Consider the following 18,161-nt stretch of genomic DNA (forward strand, 5'->3'; position numbering starts at 1 on the left):
GGCGGAGAACGACAAAAAAAAGATGATTAGAGAACGTTCACATTAGCACATACAGATCTTTCATCCATTTAAGTACCCTGAACGCATACATTTCATCAGTGCATATGCTCTCTGTTTGCCAGCTCACTTCTCTGGCACTGGCACTATAGTTCATCATCTAGCCATCCACCCATCCATCCATCCACCCACCCATCCATCCATCCATCCATCCATCCACCCATCCATCCATCCACCCATCCATCCACCCATCCATCCATCCATCCATCCACCCATCCATCCACCCATCCATCCATCCATCCATCCATCCAGCCATCCATCCACCCACCCATCCACCCATCCATCCATCCACCCACCCATCCACCCATCCATCCATCCACCCACCCATCCATCCATCCATCAACCCATCCATCCATCCATCCACCCACCCATCCACCCATCCATCCATCCATCCATCCATCCATCCATCCACCCATCCATCCATCCATCCACCCATCCACCCACCCATCCATCCACCCATCCACCCACCCATCCATCCACCCATCCATCCACCCATCCATCCACCCATCAACCCATCCATCTGCTTAGACGCCATCAGACTAACATCTAACCATCTACAACGTACTCTGACCACCAGTGTCAGTGTCCAGTATACGAGTGCTTACATGCGCGTGTTGCCCGTCTTGTTGATGATGACGGCCTTGCCGGTCTGGTCCACGTTGTGGTCCATGCCGAAGTAGGCTGCCACCCTGTGCAGCAGCATTCGATGGTAGGAGGTCATCTGAGGAAACTTCTTGTACTGGTTACTGTGGGGGGCCACGGAAAACAAAGATGGGTCTGCGAAATGTGGGCTTTTTTTTCTCTTTAGGCACAGAAACACTCAGTGGACTAGGCTCAGTGGAGCCACTAATAAGCATGTTCAACCTAGAAGCAGAAGTCTGTGCCTTTATGACCAACCTGCTTGGCTATATCTAGCCATCTGCTGTATCCTATACCCACACTGTAACTATACAGTGTGACATCAGGTCCATTCTTTTCAGGCTACCGTATCTAGCTGTAATTACTTCATTTGTATTTTACTGAGCCAGAACTTGGATTTATTTTTACACAGTGAAACTGAATAAGGGAGTCTGGTGATGATCAAGAATTCAACGAAGAATAACATTTGATCAGCTGTCCTGCTTACTGATATACACATGACCTTGGGTTTACAAGAACCATGCTGTAGCAGGTGCTCTGCTGGAGTACCAGCAGTAATACTAATGACAGAGGCATGCACACACACACACACACACACACAGTAATGACACACTCTCTCACACACACACACACAAAGTAATGACACACTCTCTCACACACACACACACAGCAACCATAATTGCACTATACTTCTGCCCAGTCTAGGCCCTGGCAGCAATGCAATTAAACTATATCCACTATAATTATACTATTACTACTGCCTGCTATAAATAATCAGAACAAACAGGGGGGCTTTAAATTTAAAACAGGACTGGAGCATTCACAGCAATCTGGCTCACTTGTCGTCATTAATGAACTCCAGGATATCTTGTTCCAGTTTGAGCAGCATCATCCGATCCCTGTTTAAGTAGGAGAGAGAGAGAGAGAGAGAGAGAGAGAGAGAGAGAGAGAGAGAGGGAGGGAGAGAGAGAGAGAGAGAGAGAGAGAATGTGAGAACACAGTGCCAACTGTTCCCAACAAAGATCAAAGAGTCTGTGTGCCCAATGGTCTCCTGAGTGAATGAGTGGCTGCATAGCCATCTCCAGAATGCCAGCAGAGAGGCGCTGGACACTTGAGGCAATCATTACGGTATTGGCTTTAGGATAGCCTGGGAGAAGAAGGATAGCCTGGGAGAAGAAGGCCAGCCCTGCTATTTTGTGTCAATGTGGTGTCTGCCCAAGCACTGGCAATCAATAAGGCAACATGTATACCTGGGGTTGTTTTTCAGTGTGTTGACCAAGAACTCGTGCACATCGATACCGGTGGAGTCAGTGTACTCTTGGCTGGAGTCTGAAAGGAAGGTGAGAAAAAAAAAATGAGACCACTTAAGCGCGCACGCACGCACGCACACTTTGTGTTCACCAGGCATGTATGGACTTGTATGGAAATGAAGTCTTGAGATGTCCAGGTTAGAGATGGGGGAGCAGAGCATCATAGTGAGTCATAGTGGTGGGGGTACCGGGCCATGTTTGTCTGGTTTATTACTACCAGTCAATATAGCTTAATGCCAACCTGCATCCTAGAGGAACATTTCCTGTTGACATTTGCGCACGGTAAACACACGACACGGGGCGAGGCGCCGCACATTACCTCTCCCAGCCTGGAGATGATTAAGCCATGACGGAAATCATTGGCGAGATAAAAATAAACACACTCGCGTCCAAACGTCAGAGAGATAGGCAGAGAGAGAGAGAGAGAGAGAAAGAGAGAAAAAGAGAAAGAGAGAAAGAGGCAGAGAGAGAGAGAGAGAGGCAGAGAGAGAGAGAGAGAGAGAGAGAGAGAGAGGCAGAGAAAGAGAGAGAGAGAGAGCGGCAGAGAGAGAGAGAGCGGCAGAGAGAGAGAGGCAGAGAAAGAGAGAGAGAGAGAGAGAGAGAGAGAGAGAGAGAGAGCGGCAGAGAGAGAGAGAGCGGCAGAGAGAGAGAGGCAGAGAAAGAGAGAGAGAGAGAGAGAGAGAGAGAGCGGCAGAGAGAGATAGGCAGAGAGAGGCAGAGAGAGAGAGAAAGAGAGAAAGAGAAAAAGGCTCACCGCGGGAGAGGATCTTCCGCATACTCTTGTCCTTCTTGTCCTTTTCCTCATTCTCGTACTCATCTTTGGAGGACTTCTCCTCCTCTTTGTCTGAAGGGCAGCTGATATGCAGCTGAATGATATCCTGCGAGAGAGAGAGGGCGAGGGTCCTCGTACGTCATGCACGCCACTGACAAACACATCCACACGCATTGCATCTTTGCGCTAGGGCTACACAAAACGTTTTGTGAAAGAACGGGAAAGAAAAAGAGCAGGCTGTAGACTGAGAAGTGGGGCTTGTGTTATATTATGTTATGACCGTGCCGGTGTGTAGTAATAGCTCTGGATGAGTGGCTTAAGTGGCCCAATCGAAAAAGCCTTTACTGTTGCAGGCGCATTACTCCATCTATTCAACAGGGTAAACATCTGCACCTGAAATTACAGTCATGCTCCATCTAATGCCCTGAACTAAAGACCATGACTGACACGTCCATTAGAAGCCAGTACTAGAAGCTAGTAAGTTGAGAATAAAAGGCACAGTCTGAAAGACGCATCTCTCACACACACACACACACACACACACACACACACACACACACACACACACTCACAATGGCAACACACAGTGCAGAAGTCTGGTATAGAGAATAAGTAATTGTTCTGTTAATTCAAATTGTTCTGAAGATAATCCTGTCATTTTCCAAAGGCAAGCAAAAGTGCATTGAGGAGGACTTTGTAACTAGCAGTTAAGAACGTACCTGAGTCTCTGGGAGTCCATCTGCTGAATATGGGCCTGAGGATTCCTCACACACCGCCAGACTCCGCACCAGCTTCAGCTTAGAATTGGACTGGGGGGAATGAAACAGCCATATTGGAGAATTACGCAATACATTTACATGAGGCAATTCAGCTTCAATTATTTTTTCAACTCAATTCTAAAAAGACAAAGAAGGAAAATATCAGTGCAACTAACTTCGACAACCGGGACAAATACGTAACGGGAAACTCAAAGAACCACACCAAACCAATAGTTGTCAATGTGTGAACAAATCAGCTTGGCTATGATTATGATTCATACATGATTATGTTATGAAAGACATTCCTGCGAAGAACTTGAAGTGTTAGGGAGTCCATTATATGGCCTGAAAGTTAGAGGGGGTGTGTACGTATATGTGGCTGACATACTTGGCGACATGGCCAACTAGAGCGAGAACTGATCTACAGTACAAGAAAGCAGGTCAACACAGAAAAGGCGCATTCTCTCCTCGTCCTCCTTTCCCCTCTCTCTCCCTACTTTCTTTCTCTCCCTCACTTTATCTTTGCAGGGAACGACTAACTCAATTCCAGTCACAAGCGTAAGCCTAGGGAAGAAGGAGAGAAAATGGCCCAATCCCATTAGGGGAGAGAGAGAGAGAGAGGGAGGGAGGGGAAAAAATACACCCACACAACACATCACACGTGGGCACAAACACGTGAAAGAAGCACAAGCCTTCACCACCCCGGTCCAGAAATCCCTGTGCTAAGATAAGGAGCGGCAAGCTGCAGCTTACAGCTCCCTCGCATGAGCCAAGACACCACTGCCCATAGAGAGGAGCGGGGAGAGGAGGACAAGAGAGAAGGAGAGGAAGAGGGGGGGGGGGGGGGGCGAAAGGGAGAGGTCGGGATACAGCTAAGGCTGCTTAAAGTGAGGCTGCTTGCAGTGATGGTGGGACCCTGGGCTTTAGCTCGGGGGCAAGATTAGGCTAATGACACGGCTGGCTTAAGCAAACATTATCAAACAAGTTTTGCTTACCTTCGCTCTCTTCCTCCCATGGCCATGGTTCTGTGATCGCCTCTGTGGAAAAGAGTGAGAGAGAGAGAGGAGAGAACAAAGGTGTTAAAGATGGCGATGAGTTACTGCTGAAGAACAGAGATGAGTAGAGACAGGTGGAAGGAAAACCAGCTTATTACCGTATCAATTAAGGACATGATTTCAGGTACTACAGAAGGAGAACTGTTAGGAGTGCAACTAAGCCGGACTAGAAGAGTTCCTTACTACCGTGAAGCTGAAAGAACATGTCAGCTAACACATCATTGAACATTCTGTCAGCCCTGTGTGTCTACATAGAAAATATATCTACTCCAAAAGGGTGAAAACGGTGTGATTTGAGAGGAGCTGCCGGCATTACTGCCATCCCTCACTCCATAACAGTGGAGGCAGGGTCAGAGCGATGGCTCATAAAAGAGGAATACCCACTCTGGCTCAGGGCCAGCGAGGCATTAAACCAGCCAGGGCATGGCATGTTGACAAATGGCTGCCTGAGAGCTACTGTAGTGTGGTTCTTGAAGTTTCCTGTATCTTTCCAAAGAGGTTAGGTCGTTTCCGTTGCCCAATCTCTGGCTTCTCCCCAAAGAGGAGACCGGTCCAGATTAGGCTGTGACAACTGGCCTGTGCGTGCATGAGTGCGTGCATGCATCCATGCATGCATGCATCTGGTCATTTCAGGACACACCAATGTAATCAATGTCCTTGTATTAGACTTGGTCTCTGTTCTGGGTACCATTAGCTCTGGATATCATCAGTGAACCATGAATTTTCAGTCATGCTACCAATGTCTTAGAGGGCCTGGAACATGCAACAACGTAAGTAAGGGGAAAGAGAAAGATGGAGGGATGATGAGGGAGAGAAGGTGGAACAGCGACGGCGGGGTGAGCTCACCTGGGAGTCCTGCTGGAGATTCTCTTCAAGCTCAGGGGCATCTCCTCCGCCCTCCTTGCCCTGCTGGGGCAGCTGGGCGCTGGCTATGCATGTGCTGCTTGCCCCCGTGTCAGCAAGCTGGCCGCTCTCCCCCTCCTTCTGGATGTCCGTCTCCAAGCTCAGAGACATCTTCCCCGGGGAGAGGAGGCGGCGGAAACGCAGCGGGCACCAAAAACCCACAGGAGCCTGAATGGGGGCGGAAGGGAGAAAGGAAAAAAAAATAATCATGGTCAATATGTTAATATGACAAGCATTTAGTGACCTGATTGCAGCTGTTAAAATATGAAAGTCTAATCTACAAGGAAAGGCTTTTTTGTTTTGTTTTTTTAAACACAATAGCACTTTGGGTGAGAGGCTGCCCAGAGTTTCCAAGCAACAGTTACAGGATGTTTCAGAAGGGGAAGGGGCTAACTGCTGACGTGAGGTTAGGTGCTCAGTCATACCGGGGGTCGTTGAGAAGCGAGCAGAGGTAGGCTGCAATGCCAGTGTCTGGTGCCAGGGGGTGACAGAGGGAGGATCCTATAGAGGGCAGGGGGGGCAGGGGGCAGGGCACAGGCATTCCATAACAAGAGAAAACACCAAGGTGAATCCGCAGCTCACTGGACCTGCCCTTCCACTGCTACTGCTGTGGCATCCTGGGACCGCCGCACACACTCATGCACGCACTTGCTCTCTTGCTCTCACACACACACACACACACTCACAGACCTGTGGAAAGAGAGAGAGAAAAGACGTCATATTAGACTGAGTCAGAAAATGTGAAACGGAAAAGGCAGTCTGTCACTAAGGCAATTACAAAAGCCTACATGTATGAATGTATGAGTGTGTGTGTGTGTGTGTGTGTGTGTGTGTGTCCGGAAGAACGTTAAGTGTGTGTGTGGGAGGTTCTACAAGGGTCACATCCTGTAAATGGCAGGCCAAGGAGCGCTTCAATCATACATGCAATTTGGTGCGGCACTGCGCCGACAGGCTCCTAATGACTACAACCTTGAGAGCGGCTCAAACAGCAGCCTCCCGCTGTCGCCACAGCCAACCCGCCAATTAGCCACATCCACCTTGCGTCACCACCACCATCCACACCATCACTGCCACGGTGCGTAATGGCAGCAGACTGCGCTTGAACTCCACAACAAGAGCAGGATGAATGAGCTGTGTTTATGTGTGTGTGTGTGTGTGTGTGTGCTCCATTAGGCTATGCTGTGTATTGGCAAGAATCTGGCGATACGATCGGATCATGATACAGGACCTATGATTCAATATACCGGTACTGCAATATATAACGATACTGAAAGCAAGGAAATATATTGTGATTTGTAAAATATCATTTCAGGGGAGAACATTCATCGATACAGTGTTTCTGAGTATAAATACAGTATCACAAAACATAATATTGCAATACTCAAATGTATTGATATTTTCTTACACCCCTAGTGATCGTGCACAAGACTAAATTAGTATGCTAATGTGTGACCGAGTGAGAGACAATGCATGCAATGTGTGTGTGTAAGGGTTATATAAGCATGTGTGTTATTGTTGTGCAAGTGAGCAACTGTGTGTGTGTGTGTGTGTGTGTGTCCGCACACAGGGAGGCAGAACTGAGTAACCCATCCATCTGTCCCACATGCCACCTGGCCGACACTGCCATCATCCCAGGAAGAGAAAAGAAAAAAAAACAAGTAACAGCGCCAACACACACACACACACACACACACACACACACACACACACACACACACACACACACACACACACACACACACACACACACAAACATATGAATGTGCACACAATCATGAACACATTTCCAAAAGCAGCCTCAGGACAGAACGATGGATGAGGAGCCAAGTTGTGTGCGAGGAAAGGACATGAGAGGACGGGAGAGGAGAGGGGAGAGGAGAGGAGAGGAGAGGAGGGGAGGGGAGGGGAGGAGAGGAGAGTTTGTTCAGGCCCCGGCACAGATGCACAGGGAGACTCCCTGCCTCTGACGTCATACTGCAGAAAGAAGAGGAGGAGGGAGGGGGAGGGGAGGAGAGAAAATAGGGAGCAAGCGAGCGGACGAGCAAGCGAGAGAAAGGAGAAGACAGAAAAGAAGCTGGAGGGAGAAATGGAGATGCAAACAAATAAAGAGATAAACAGAAAGAGTTGGAGTAGAGCTGCAAGGAAGGCGAGAGATTAGTAGCGAGAGAAACGCCGGGATTCCCACAGGGAAAGACCATAGGGGAGCGAGAGAGAGGTCGTCATCAGCTCCGCACTGCATCAGTGCCTGTGACTCCCACACACACTTACACAACACACACACAGACAAACATCTACAACACACACACACACACACACACACTCACACAGACAAGTCAAGGCTGCTCCAAAGTGCACATGCAATCACATATTCACACACATGGGTACCTGATGGATGCATGCACACACGCACAAACACCACCTCAGTGGCTCATTCAAGTTCTCCAGCCGAAGGAGAGACGATTCATCAGAAAGACTGACAGACAGAGAGAGAGAGAGAGACTGCAGTGGAATTTGAAAGCCTCAATGAGATCGAAAGAGAGAACAGGGGCATTCATGAATGAATTGACATGGGTCCTGTCTTTTTTTTCCAGTTCTCTCACACCTTCTCTCCCTCCCTCCCTCCCTCTCTCAATCGCTCTGCTCTTTCCTCTCTCTTTTTCACAGGCATAGAGGGTTGCCAAGGAGACAACATCGTCATTCTCAGCTGCTGCCATTTGCATGGTGAAAGTGGGAGTGGGGGAGAGAAAAGAGCAGAGGGAAGGGTGATATTAAAAATAAATATGGGGAACGCAGAAGGTTCAGGCGAACAGGAGAGAGAGAGAGAGAGAGAGAAATATTGATAGAGCAGAGAAGGAGCGACAACCTAAAAGCTAACTCATCTCAATACCGCCTGACCAAAGTCTCTACATGAGCCCAGTGGCTCTCCAATCTAGCACGTCACGACTGCATTTCTGTGGGACAAGTCAGACAGGCTCTGAAAAAAGCATGCGTTTTCCCGACACCGCGGTTCTAATAATGGTTCTAACCGCAGCTGAAGACCAGGCTAAGCCCCCCCCGCTCACGTAACAGACACCCTTCATACACTTCCCACTGTTGTGCGGTAGATGGTGGGGCTATTTTCCCAGGCTGATGACAGGGTGGGCGGATGATTCATGAGTCAGGCTATTGTCTCGGGTTACCGTCACGGAGTCACCGAGGCCGGCGCTGACCGAGGCGGAGTGGATGTAGAGGAGCGTGGCATTGTTTTGGAGAGGGCCGGCTGCCAGAGATTCCTAGAGGGCAAGAGGCTGGTTTGGAGGGGGGGGTTGGGGGGGAACGCCGACTGCAGCTCAATAAGGGGCAAGAGTCCGAGATGGGCAACGACTGCTAAAGCGTAAAGAAAACAGATGCTTCATTTTCTAAAATTGCTTCTGCCCAAAGCTGTGCTAGAGTGCATGGCACGATGTCTAAAGTGTGCCAGCAGTGGCTTCCAGTCATTCCATATCCTCATGCCATTCCTTGAAATGGATCCCGCTGTGAAGGTTCTAGTGTCCCTAAAGTACATGCATTCGCCGCCGCGGCCACCTCCACACCCAAGCCTTCCCAGCATTGATGCCAGGCTTCAGCATGCTGGGGTCTGATGGTAATAGCTTACAGCAGGGGGGGTGCTGGACACAACAGCTATCCTGACAGCATGGCACTGCCAAGGACCCAAAGTTCCAGGACCCCTCAGACCACCTGCAAACACTGGGCCTTCCAACTTGTAAAACTAAGTAAATTAAAAGATGTTTTAACTGCCAACGTCAGGCCAACATCAAACAAGCACTATGTTTTCTAATGCACCAATCTTCCCTGTCCTGGAATGACAGGGGCATGAACAGGAACTAATGCTGTGGCAATGCAATCCTCAAACCGTTTTTGGTGTTCCTCTGGTTTGCTGGCTTCTGGACACTTGTGTGTGGGTACATACAGCAAATCACTATTCATGTCACCTTGAAATGGAACTTCATTATAGACTCTGGGCTGCTCTCCCCAAAAGTCACTTTGAATGAGACTTCTGCTCCTGAGCCCAGTATATATATGTGAATGATGGCCCAAGTATGGCCATGACCGACTCATCTGTGCAGCCCCTCACTGAGAGCCGAGGGCTGCTGCAGCAACAGCGGGCAGGAAAGGGAAGTGAGGCTCCATCTTTAGTAGAGTAGCAGAGCCCTGCTTCTCCATTCAGCACTCAGGTGAATGGGAGAGCAGCACACAGCTACTGGAAATCTCTGAATGGAGAGGAGACGGTAGCAAAGCAAACGGCAAAGTGAGAGTGCATACTCGCTCTGAGACACACACACACGCCCACACACACACACACCCACACACACCGATTGAGCAGAGGGAGGGAGTGAGGGAAAGAGCTCAACAGAAGCCTGACCCAAATTCAGTGCCACTCCCCATCTGCAGTATTACGGAGCCTCTATGCCCACTCTTTTCTGAGCCTGCGATGGTCTGGATGTGTGTATCGGTCTGTGTGTGTGTGTGTGTGTGTGTGTGTCTTTCAGTGCGTTTGTGTGCACTTAAGTGTGCGGGGTGTCCATGCGAATGTAGGTGGCATCTGTCACAGAGGATTTCCCTGGTCCAAATGCCTGTTACACACACACACACACACACACACACACACACACACACACACACACACACACACACACACACACACACACACACACACACACACACACGGAGGCTGAAGAAGAAGTAGGCAGAAGGGAGGAACTCCTGCACGGTCATGTAACCACAGTTCTGCTCAATTCTTTGACTGACAAATATAGCCACTTTCCTTCTGCCCTCTACACATGCAGAGGCACTGCACGGCACACGGAGATCTGCTTGTTCAAACCAACACATTCTTCACACGGACATGCAATGTGACACTTGGTGATGGTCATCATCACCCTCAGACATGTGTTGTGTGAACAGTGATTAACATGCAGTGTCCTTTAATATACTCAGGAAATTGAAGAAAAGTGAAAGAGAAGGAGAACAGCGGTGGAGGCTGTGGAGAGATGGAGCTTCGTAAGAAAGTGTTGGCAAGTGCAGGGAGAGGAAGGAGTGCGAGGAGCACGAAAGATGAGGGGAGGGGGAAAGTGACACGACGAGAAAGGAAGGAAGGAAGGAAGGAAGGAAGGGAGGGAGGGAGAGAAAGAGAGGGAGATGGAGAGAGAGAAAGAGAAAGAGAGAGAGAATGAGTCAGAGCTCGTCCCACAGGACTGAGTGGGCTGAGTGGGGGAGGATGGCGTCAGCAGGCTTGACAATTTAAGAGGAGACATTAAAAGAGGGAGAGAGAAAGAAAGAAAGAAAAGAGTGAGAGAGAGAGAGAGAGAGAGAGAGAAAGAAAGAAATCAGCACTTTGCAGAGGAGGAAGCAGAGAGAGAGAGCCAGAGCACGAAGAGGCAGATGCATGCAGTTGGAGGAGGGCAGAGAGAGAGAGAGAAACAGAGACAGAGAGAGAGAGAGGGGGATCCTCGCTATGACAGAGGAGAGAGGGGGTGGTGACAACTGAGGCATCATGGGAAAAGAGGTAACTGTCCAGTACAGACGTCACCCTCACTGCATGCTGAACAAGGGAATGATAAAGAGAGAGAGAGAGAGAGGGTAGTCTTTTTGCATTATTGATAAGGGAGAAAGAGGACTGGGATGTAGGTGAGTGAGGCGCGCACACACACACACACACAGGGTGGACATGATTAAATAAAAATAAAAAATCTTGCAAGCTGACTGTGCGTTAACACCAAAGAGAAATCCCACCCCGCAAGATCCATTTTCACCATCACACACACACACACACACACACACACACACACACACACACGACCAGTGGAAAATCCCCTAAAAAATGCATCATCATCAGACCACACAAGAATATTGCCTTATTGCTTTTTTGTTTCATGGCGAGTAGACTTCTGGTTTCCGCACAGCTAGGGGACTACCACAGACTTCTTCCATATATATCAGCACTCTTATACTCTAGTGCCTGAACCCCACGCACCTCCCCCTAAAGACCAGCACATAACAGTGGGGACTCATAGTGCAAGATACCTTTCACTACAGCGAAGACCATATTAAAAAGGCAGAGATTTTATGTGAATATTCTGGAGTTAAAGCGTTGCTGGTTAATGTTTTACGTGCACGTGTTTCCAGTTCATTCATTCTCAGGGCTCATTCAAAAAGCAGAGTGAATCAAGCACGTCGAGCAGAGCGGAGAAGATGGAAACAGATTTGCATCAGTAGAGCATGGTTTAAAACAAGGTTGTTTTTCTCACAGGGGCAAGACAGTATGTGCGTGTGCATGTGGGAGTGTTTGTGCACGCGCAAAAGAGAGAGATAGCGAGAATGAGAGAGAGAGAGAGAGGGGGGGGGGGGGGGAGGGGGGAGTTGGTGAATGTAGAAGTGTGAATGTGTGAGTGTTCTAGAAAAAACTCTGAACGGTCTCTTTGCTCCTGCATGAGAGAAGTGCATGGCAAGATGAGACTCTGGTTCGGACCCAGCATCCATTACGAACCGTATGCCATTTCACCAGTTCTTCTTGCTTTGGAGAGGGGAAACAGATGGGAGGGGAGAGATGGTGAGTGCAGCCAGAGGAAGAGAGAGAGGGAGAGAGAGAGAAGACGGAAGGAAAAAATTCTCAATGATGAAACAGTTGGTGCCGTTATGCTATTGGCCAGGGCCTCCACCAATGGGAGGACCAGCTCCATGGCAACAGGCTCTGTCACCAAGAGAAAAGCAGCCATCTCCCTCTACACCCCCAACCTTCTTCACATCACCCCCATTCCCCAATTATCCACCACATACGCACCCACACTCACTCACTCTCTTTCTTTCTTTCTCTCACTCTCTAACACACACACACACACACACACAAAGAGATTGTATCTGCAATCTACTAATCAACACTGGTTTATTTATGGACTGTTTGTAAGGTTTTATGCCAGATCTATTACTAACGAGTGCTGATGATTCATGAGGGTGAGAGACCTGAGCCTCCACTGGCCCCCCGTGGAGCGCGGTCCTCCCAGGGGCCAAAGTCCAAATTGGGCTCCTGGACACTGCACACTGCTCTCTCATCCATGTTTATTTACTGAATAAGTGCTGTGTTTGCATTTCAACTTGCCTAAAAGTGCATAAATGAGTCACAACACATCTCAGACAAAGCCATCCAAACAGTCCAGTACGGCACAGATACTGGCCTACTGGCTGGCTGCATGAAACCTGTATTTATATTCCTCTACAAAATGTAACCCAAGGTTTTTAAAGGCGATTTCTGATTTTCTGACAGAAAGTGTCATTTTTCACAATTTTCCATCAACGTGGGAGAGACTTTCTAGTCTGCATTATCCTGTAAATTCAATTCAGCCCAAGCCGGTCGACACTGATTATGCCCAGGTGGCGGCCAGACTGGACCTGGATCTCAGCCCGGGTTAACAATAGATAGAACAGTCTGCATATTTATTTTTCCGTTATATTTAGTTTTTAGGCTTTGTTTCTTTCGTAATCTGGACCCAGTGTTTTGTTAATGCATTATTTCTAGAGTTAAAACAGCTCATCCTGTTAACTCCTGAATGGGAATATGCATGCAATGTTAGCATGCAACTGAGCACATAACATTAATGAGGTGTCTTTTACCCAGTGATTCATATGCACTTTTTATTTTATATGCTTTTACAATAAACAATTTGATTTTAATTGCAATAAATTATACTTTCAAGGATAACTGGACTCGTTCTGAAACATAACTGTATAACAGATTAAGGTGAACGGTTTGCCAATATAGTATAGCGTCGTGAAGGCAGTACCCTATTATTACTCCCCATATAGCCTATAGAACACTGCAGCCATCTATTGTATGGTACAAGGCAATGAAAGCAGCCGAGAGAGAGCACACACCTGTTGATGGAAACCTGTCTTCCATCAACTGGTCACCTGCTGGGTACAAACAACCAATCAATAATGCGACTTCACACTAGCTCTGCTGTACACCACTTCTAAAAACAGGCCTGTTCATGTCCTTTCCTTGATGGGCAGAGAGGTGACACCGAACGACGATACGAGGAACACTTAAAAACACAGGGCGTAGAATAAGACTGTACAACTAGAGACGCATTTCCGCAAGAAAATGCAAAGTGTGATTGCTCGTCAGCAGCAGAGAATCACTAACCCCATGCCCAGCAAATGACAGATTACACAGCCCTAACGCTGATTATTATAATTACATAACACATGAGCACACAGCACACGGTGGGCTTTATGATTAATGAAACCGTTTTCAAAATAAGTTGACAGTCTTCGTTTGTTGTTTTTTTATTGGATGTAGCAGATTCATCCAATAATACACTGAGCAACTAAAAGAAACCCACATGATTGAGAATGAGTCTGATGGTTTATGGTGTAGCCTATGCTGAGTTTACTTGGGTGTTTTGTATTTGATTGACACTAATGTCTATGTTAATAAAGACAGAACTTAATCTTAAGTAAAGCTCAGCAAATTCAATCAGGGCCTCCACAAGGAAGCTCCCCTTATATGCCCATGTTACCCTGGGATAATGGGATGTTTAATGTCAAGGCTACCTGGAGCCCATCCTCTTAACATAATTGGTAAGTTATGTTAATAATGTGTAAATAATCTAAGCCAATTGATGCAAAATGTAACGATTGGCCTACAGTTAGTGTGCTGATGTGTACAGGAAATGCTGCAAAAGGCGGAAACACTGATATTGCAGCTTATCGATTGGCTATTAAACATTTTGTTACAGATACTATTTGTACCTCGCTTCAGACTGGCATCCTTTCTCAAAAGCTGTTGTATAGGGTTGCCTGGCCTGTCACTGAGCGGATTTTGGTTTTGTGCATGGATTAGCGATGTGCTATTATTGTGCTTGCATATTTCGCGAGATTTAGTTTTTCAGTCTTCTGACTACATTTAACAAGTTTGTCTATCCCTGAATTTCTTCCATTTTCCCAATGCAAATTGTTTGACATTATATAGGCTAGCCTACACGTAAAGTTCAGCAAATGAATGGCTATAGCCCAACAGCACCACCTTTGAGGTTTCGGGCACACAGCGCTTCAGAAGAGCACACAGGCTACACTGCAATGTTGTTAAGAGTTCTAATCACAGGTAACCACATAAAACTGTATTGGTATGAAATGGTACACTGTTCTGGTCTCCTGAGGGTGCGTGGGTGCCTCTCTTCTGGATGGATGAAAGCATAGGAGGCCACTGCAAAACGAGTTAGTTCATTCAGGCATGCAACTGGTATGAATGTGACCGTGGCTAATATTAACAGCTAATTTATTAGGCTACCCGTCAGCACCCTTGGGAAAAGAAAAGACAGATACGTTCTTGTTCTGGCAGTCTGTCGCTGCACAAAGCTTGGGCATTTTTAACACTAAAGATAACAGCAACCGCACAAATGTAATGTTTGCGTCTTATTTTGCCGCTCGTTTTTATCGGCTGGTAAAGCTCAGCACCAACGGTCACCAAATGGGTGATAATTCAGTATACAACAGAACTGAAACTATAAAAAAAGGCTTTTGTAGGTAGATTTGACAAAGTGAGAAAAGATCATCTACCTAGCGTCTACCGGGGCTGGTACTTGAGCAGCCTGCTTAACCATTTCAGAAGCTTTCCAGCAAGAACAGAGTTTGCTGGAATTAAATAAAGTGAGTGTAAAAGTGGAAATTATGAAGGCCTAAAAATACTAAGGCATATTTGATGTAGGCTGTATTGGGCATAAATGACACAATCTGCAACATTGAGAGAACATTATATATACACACACATACATATACACATATATACATATATACACACACACACATATTTTTTATTTATTTTTATTATATTCATTTAATGTGTTTTAATTTGATCTTCATCGTGATATACTGTGTTATTAAGGGGTTAGATAAACTATATCTCTGCAGAGTTTTATTTTCTATCTTATGTTATGCATTCTATTTTTTATCTTAAATCTTTATGCACTCTATCCCTGTTTTATGTTCATTTTATTTTATGCACTCTATCTTAGTTTTTATGTTTTATGTTTATTTGATGTCTATTCTATGTGGATCACTGTACATGTCATTTCTTTGTTTATTAGAACAAGTTTATTATTATTATTATTATTATTATTATTAAACTTCATTGCATGTGTACAACATTGAAATCATGCTGTACTGACTAATCGCTGAAAGAGAACCAAGCTACGCAAGGTTTCACAAAACCATCCACGCTTGTAGCAATTCATATCTCTGACGTAGGTGTTCACTTCATGAGTGCTACCCTGATGACGTTCGCAGCAGAAAATAGAGCCACAAACCTTATTTCCGTAGTGTTTGATACATTGGTAAAGATTGCTTTTGGATATAAACACATATCAGGAACAGGGTGCGGAATCGGTCTGACAAGAGAAAGATGGCAACGGACAGGCAAACCAGAGAAAACGAAGGACGAAGCAATGGGACATCAACAGAGCAAATCGATTCTAAACTTTCCTTTAGGCCAAGTCTTACAAAACCATTAGAGTACTCTCTGGCCACATTAAGAGACAGCATATTAAAACCTAATCAAGAGGTCTGCCTGCAAGATGTGATGAGTTACATTACTGTCCTGAGTTTGGCACGTGGGCTAGCCTTGTATTATTGTACATGCAGCATAAGTGATGCCAAGTGTTCTAAGAACAGTTGATTTTTGCATTTAACGTTAAAATATTAACATGCAACATTATTTTTCTTGTCAAAACATTTTAAAAATGTTGTATTTTCACTAAACACTGATTGTGTGCGTCACCATGGTTGTGCAACTTACTGGAGTTCTCCGGCTTTGTAAAGGCCCTTTAAAGTAGTCTTGGACATTGAAACCCTATTTAACAAGAATTTGGCTGGGTCTGCTGTACACCCAGTAACCCTGTCCAATGACCTCCTAAAGCCTTCCAGACATGCCAGCTTATCCTGCCATCCTAATATATCCAGGTCCAGCTGAGTACAGCCAAATATAGATGGCCCCTTCCCAATGCCCCACACCCTTAGAGCCTTGGGTCATGGTCTGGAAACCCAAACTGGAGTTGACATGACCAAGGCCGGACACTGCCATCAGAAAAGTATGGGGAAGCATAAACATGTAACGAACGCTGACACCGATACGTCATCATTACTGACATGCATCGTTAGTGACGCCAGCGTCAATCCTGTCACACTGGCACAAACACACACACAAGCAGATACCATCAGCGACACCCCCGCTGATGAGCAACGAAACCAATACACACGAGAGGCCAGAAACCCGACACCATCAATGACATGCACACACTGTTCCCAACAACAGGACTGTGTCAACAGGCTAAAGCCAAGACTGAGTGAAGCAATGCAAGACTTCACAGCCTCATGCTGCTGCCTCTAAAGCAGCATTGACGGTAAAAAGATTTACCGGGGGAAATAAGAGGGGACCATCCTTACAATGTTGAGGCGAGGTCAGAATGGCTAAAAAGCAGAGGAGCTCGGCGGCTGTGCCGTGTTTGTTTGGGTGTGGTGCTGCTCAGAGCTCCATGCGGAGTTTGGGTGTAATTAGATGGAAACGGGAGTGGGAGCTGCCGATGACGTCAGTGCCCTGACAGCGGTGGCGGGGTCTGCCTCACACGGGGCAATGCCATCTGCTCACCTGCTCTCACAGCAGTCGCACACACGCTTGCTCGCTCGCTCGCACAGCCAACACACGGGCAGGAGAGCTTTTCGCTCCGAATTTCCTCGTCAGTGTTCCTCTTCCACTTTTCACATGCTCCATTCTCCATCTTCATCTGTTCATCTCACAGAAACACTCCCCTCCCAAACTCCATTTTTATTTCCCCCATCTCCTCTAAACAGTGAATGAAAGAAGATACAGACTAGAGATCAGACATTGACTACAGCTCATCGGACTACTGCGTATGAAGCGGCTGTTGTGCATGTGTCATTGAGAAGTGACGGCCAGGCTGCCAGGCTTCACCCACAGCCACTGCCCGAGAATCCACCCCAAGGGACAGGGGCTTAATGAGTCAACGGCCTATTGCTTTCAGCATAAACACAGAAAAAGGATCCACACTGATGAAATTAAGCCTCATTTTACTTCAATTAGAAAATTCACATGCTGGCAGGAGGGCAGGGATACTGAAGTAGGCACATTTCGAAGACCTGCTAAAAAAGGCATAGTGATAATTAACCTGACCGTTATGGTCTCGCGTACAATAACGGCAAGCCTGAGAGCTTGACAGTTCTTTCCCCATACATTTTTTTTTTTTCAAAAATAAAAATAAAAAAAACCACACACACACTCTTTCTTTGCCCTGCTGGAGAGCAAGACTGGAGGGAGGGGGATTGGTTTTAATTCAGCACTGCACTTTTTGCATGACTCACCGGCGGAGTGTTCCCGGGTCGAGTCACAGCCCCGGTGGGTGGTGGGAACGGTAATTAGGTGCAGGGCTCTCCGTCTGAAAAGAAGCAGAAAAAAAAAAATGAAATAAAAATCAGGCGTCTGGATTGCTCTCCTCAAGACCCCGCCGTTTGGGTGGGCAGATCGGATCCTAAGCCTCTTTCCCTTCATCAACTCCTGCTGTGGCTTTCATTCCCAATCGATCAATCAAACTAATTAGGTACAACTGCCAGGGAACCACCA

General features: G+C 46.8%; 1 protein-coding gene across 7 annotated transcripts in view; it reads right to left on the minus strand.

The window, feature by feature from the left end:
• The window catches only part of LOC105912182 (R3H domain-containing protein 2), a 50,276-nt gene that overhangs the window by 19,788 nt on the left and 12,327 nt on the right, over positions 1-18,161 (minus strand). For all 7 annotated transcript variants that reach the window (XM_031567544.2, XM_031567545.2, XM_031567541.2 and 4 more), the window contains exons 2-10: positions 17,903-17,976; positions 5,920-6,184; positions 5,438-5,662; positions 4,532-4,573; positions 3,498-3,587; positions 2,761-2,884; positions 1,947-2,025; positions 1,536-1,595; positions 663-803 (exon numbers count right to left, since the gene is read on the minus strand). In XM_031567544.2, the coding sequence (XP_031423404.1) occupies positions 663-803; positions 1,536-1,595; positions 1,947-2,025; positions 2,761-2,884; positions 3,498-3,587; positions 4,532-4,573; positions 5,438-5,605 (704 nt within the window). In that variant the 5' untranslated portion in view covers positions 5,606-5,662; positions 5,920-6,184; positions 17,903-17,976. The remainder of the gene's footprint in view (positions 1-662; positions 804-1,535; positions 1,596-1,946; positions 2,026-2,760; positions 2,885-3,497; positions 3,588-4,531; positions 4,574-5,437; positions 5,663-5,919; positions 6,185-17,902; positions 17,977-18,161) is intronic.

Source organism: Clupea harengus, chromosome 5 (assembly GCF_900700415.2).
Source record: "Clupea harengus chromosome 5, Ch_v2.0.2, whole genome shotgun sequence".
Taxonomy (NCBI): Eukaryota; Metazoa; Chordata; class Actinopteri; order Clupeiformes; family Clupeidae; genus Clupea; species Clupea harengus.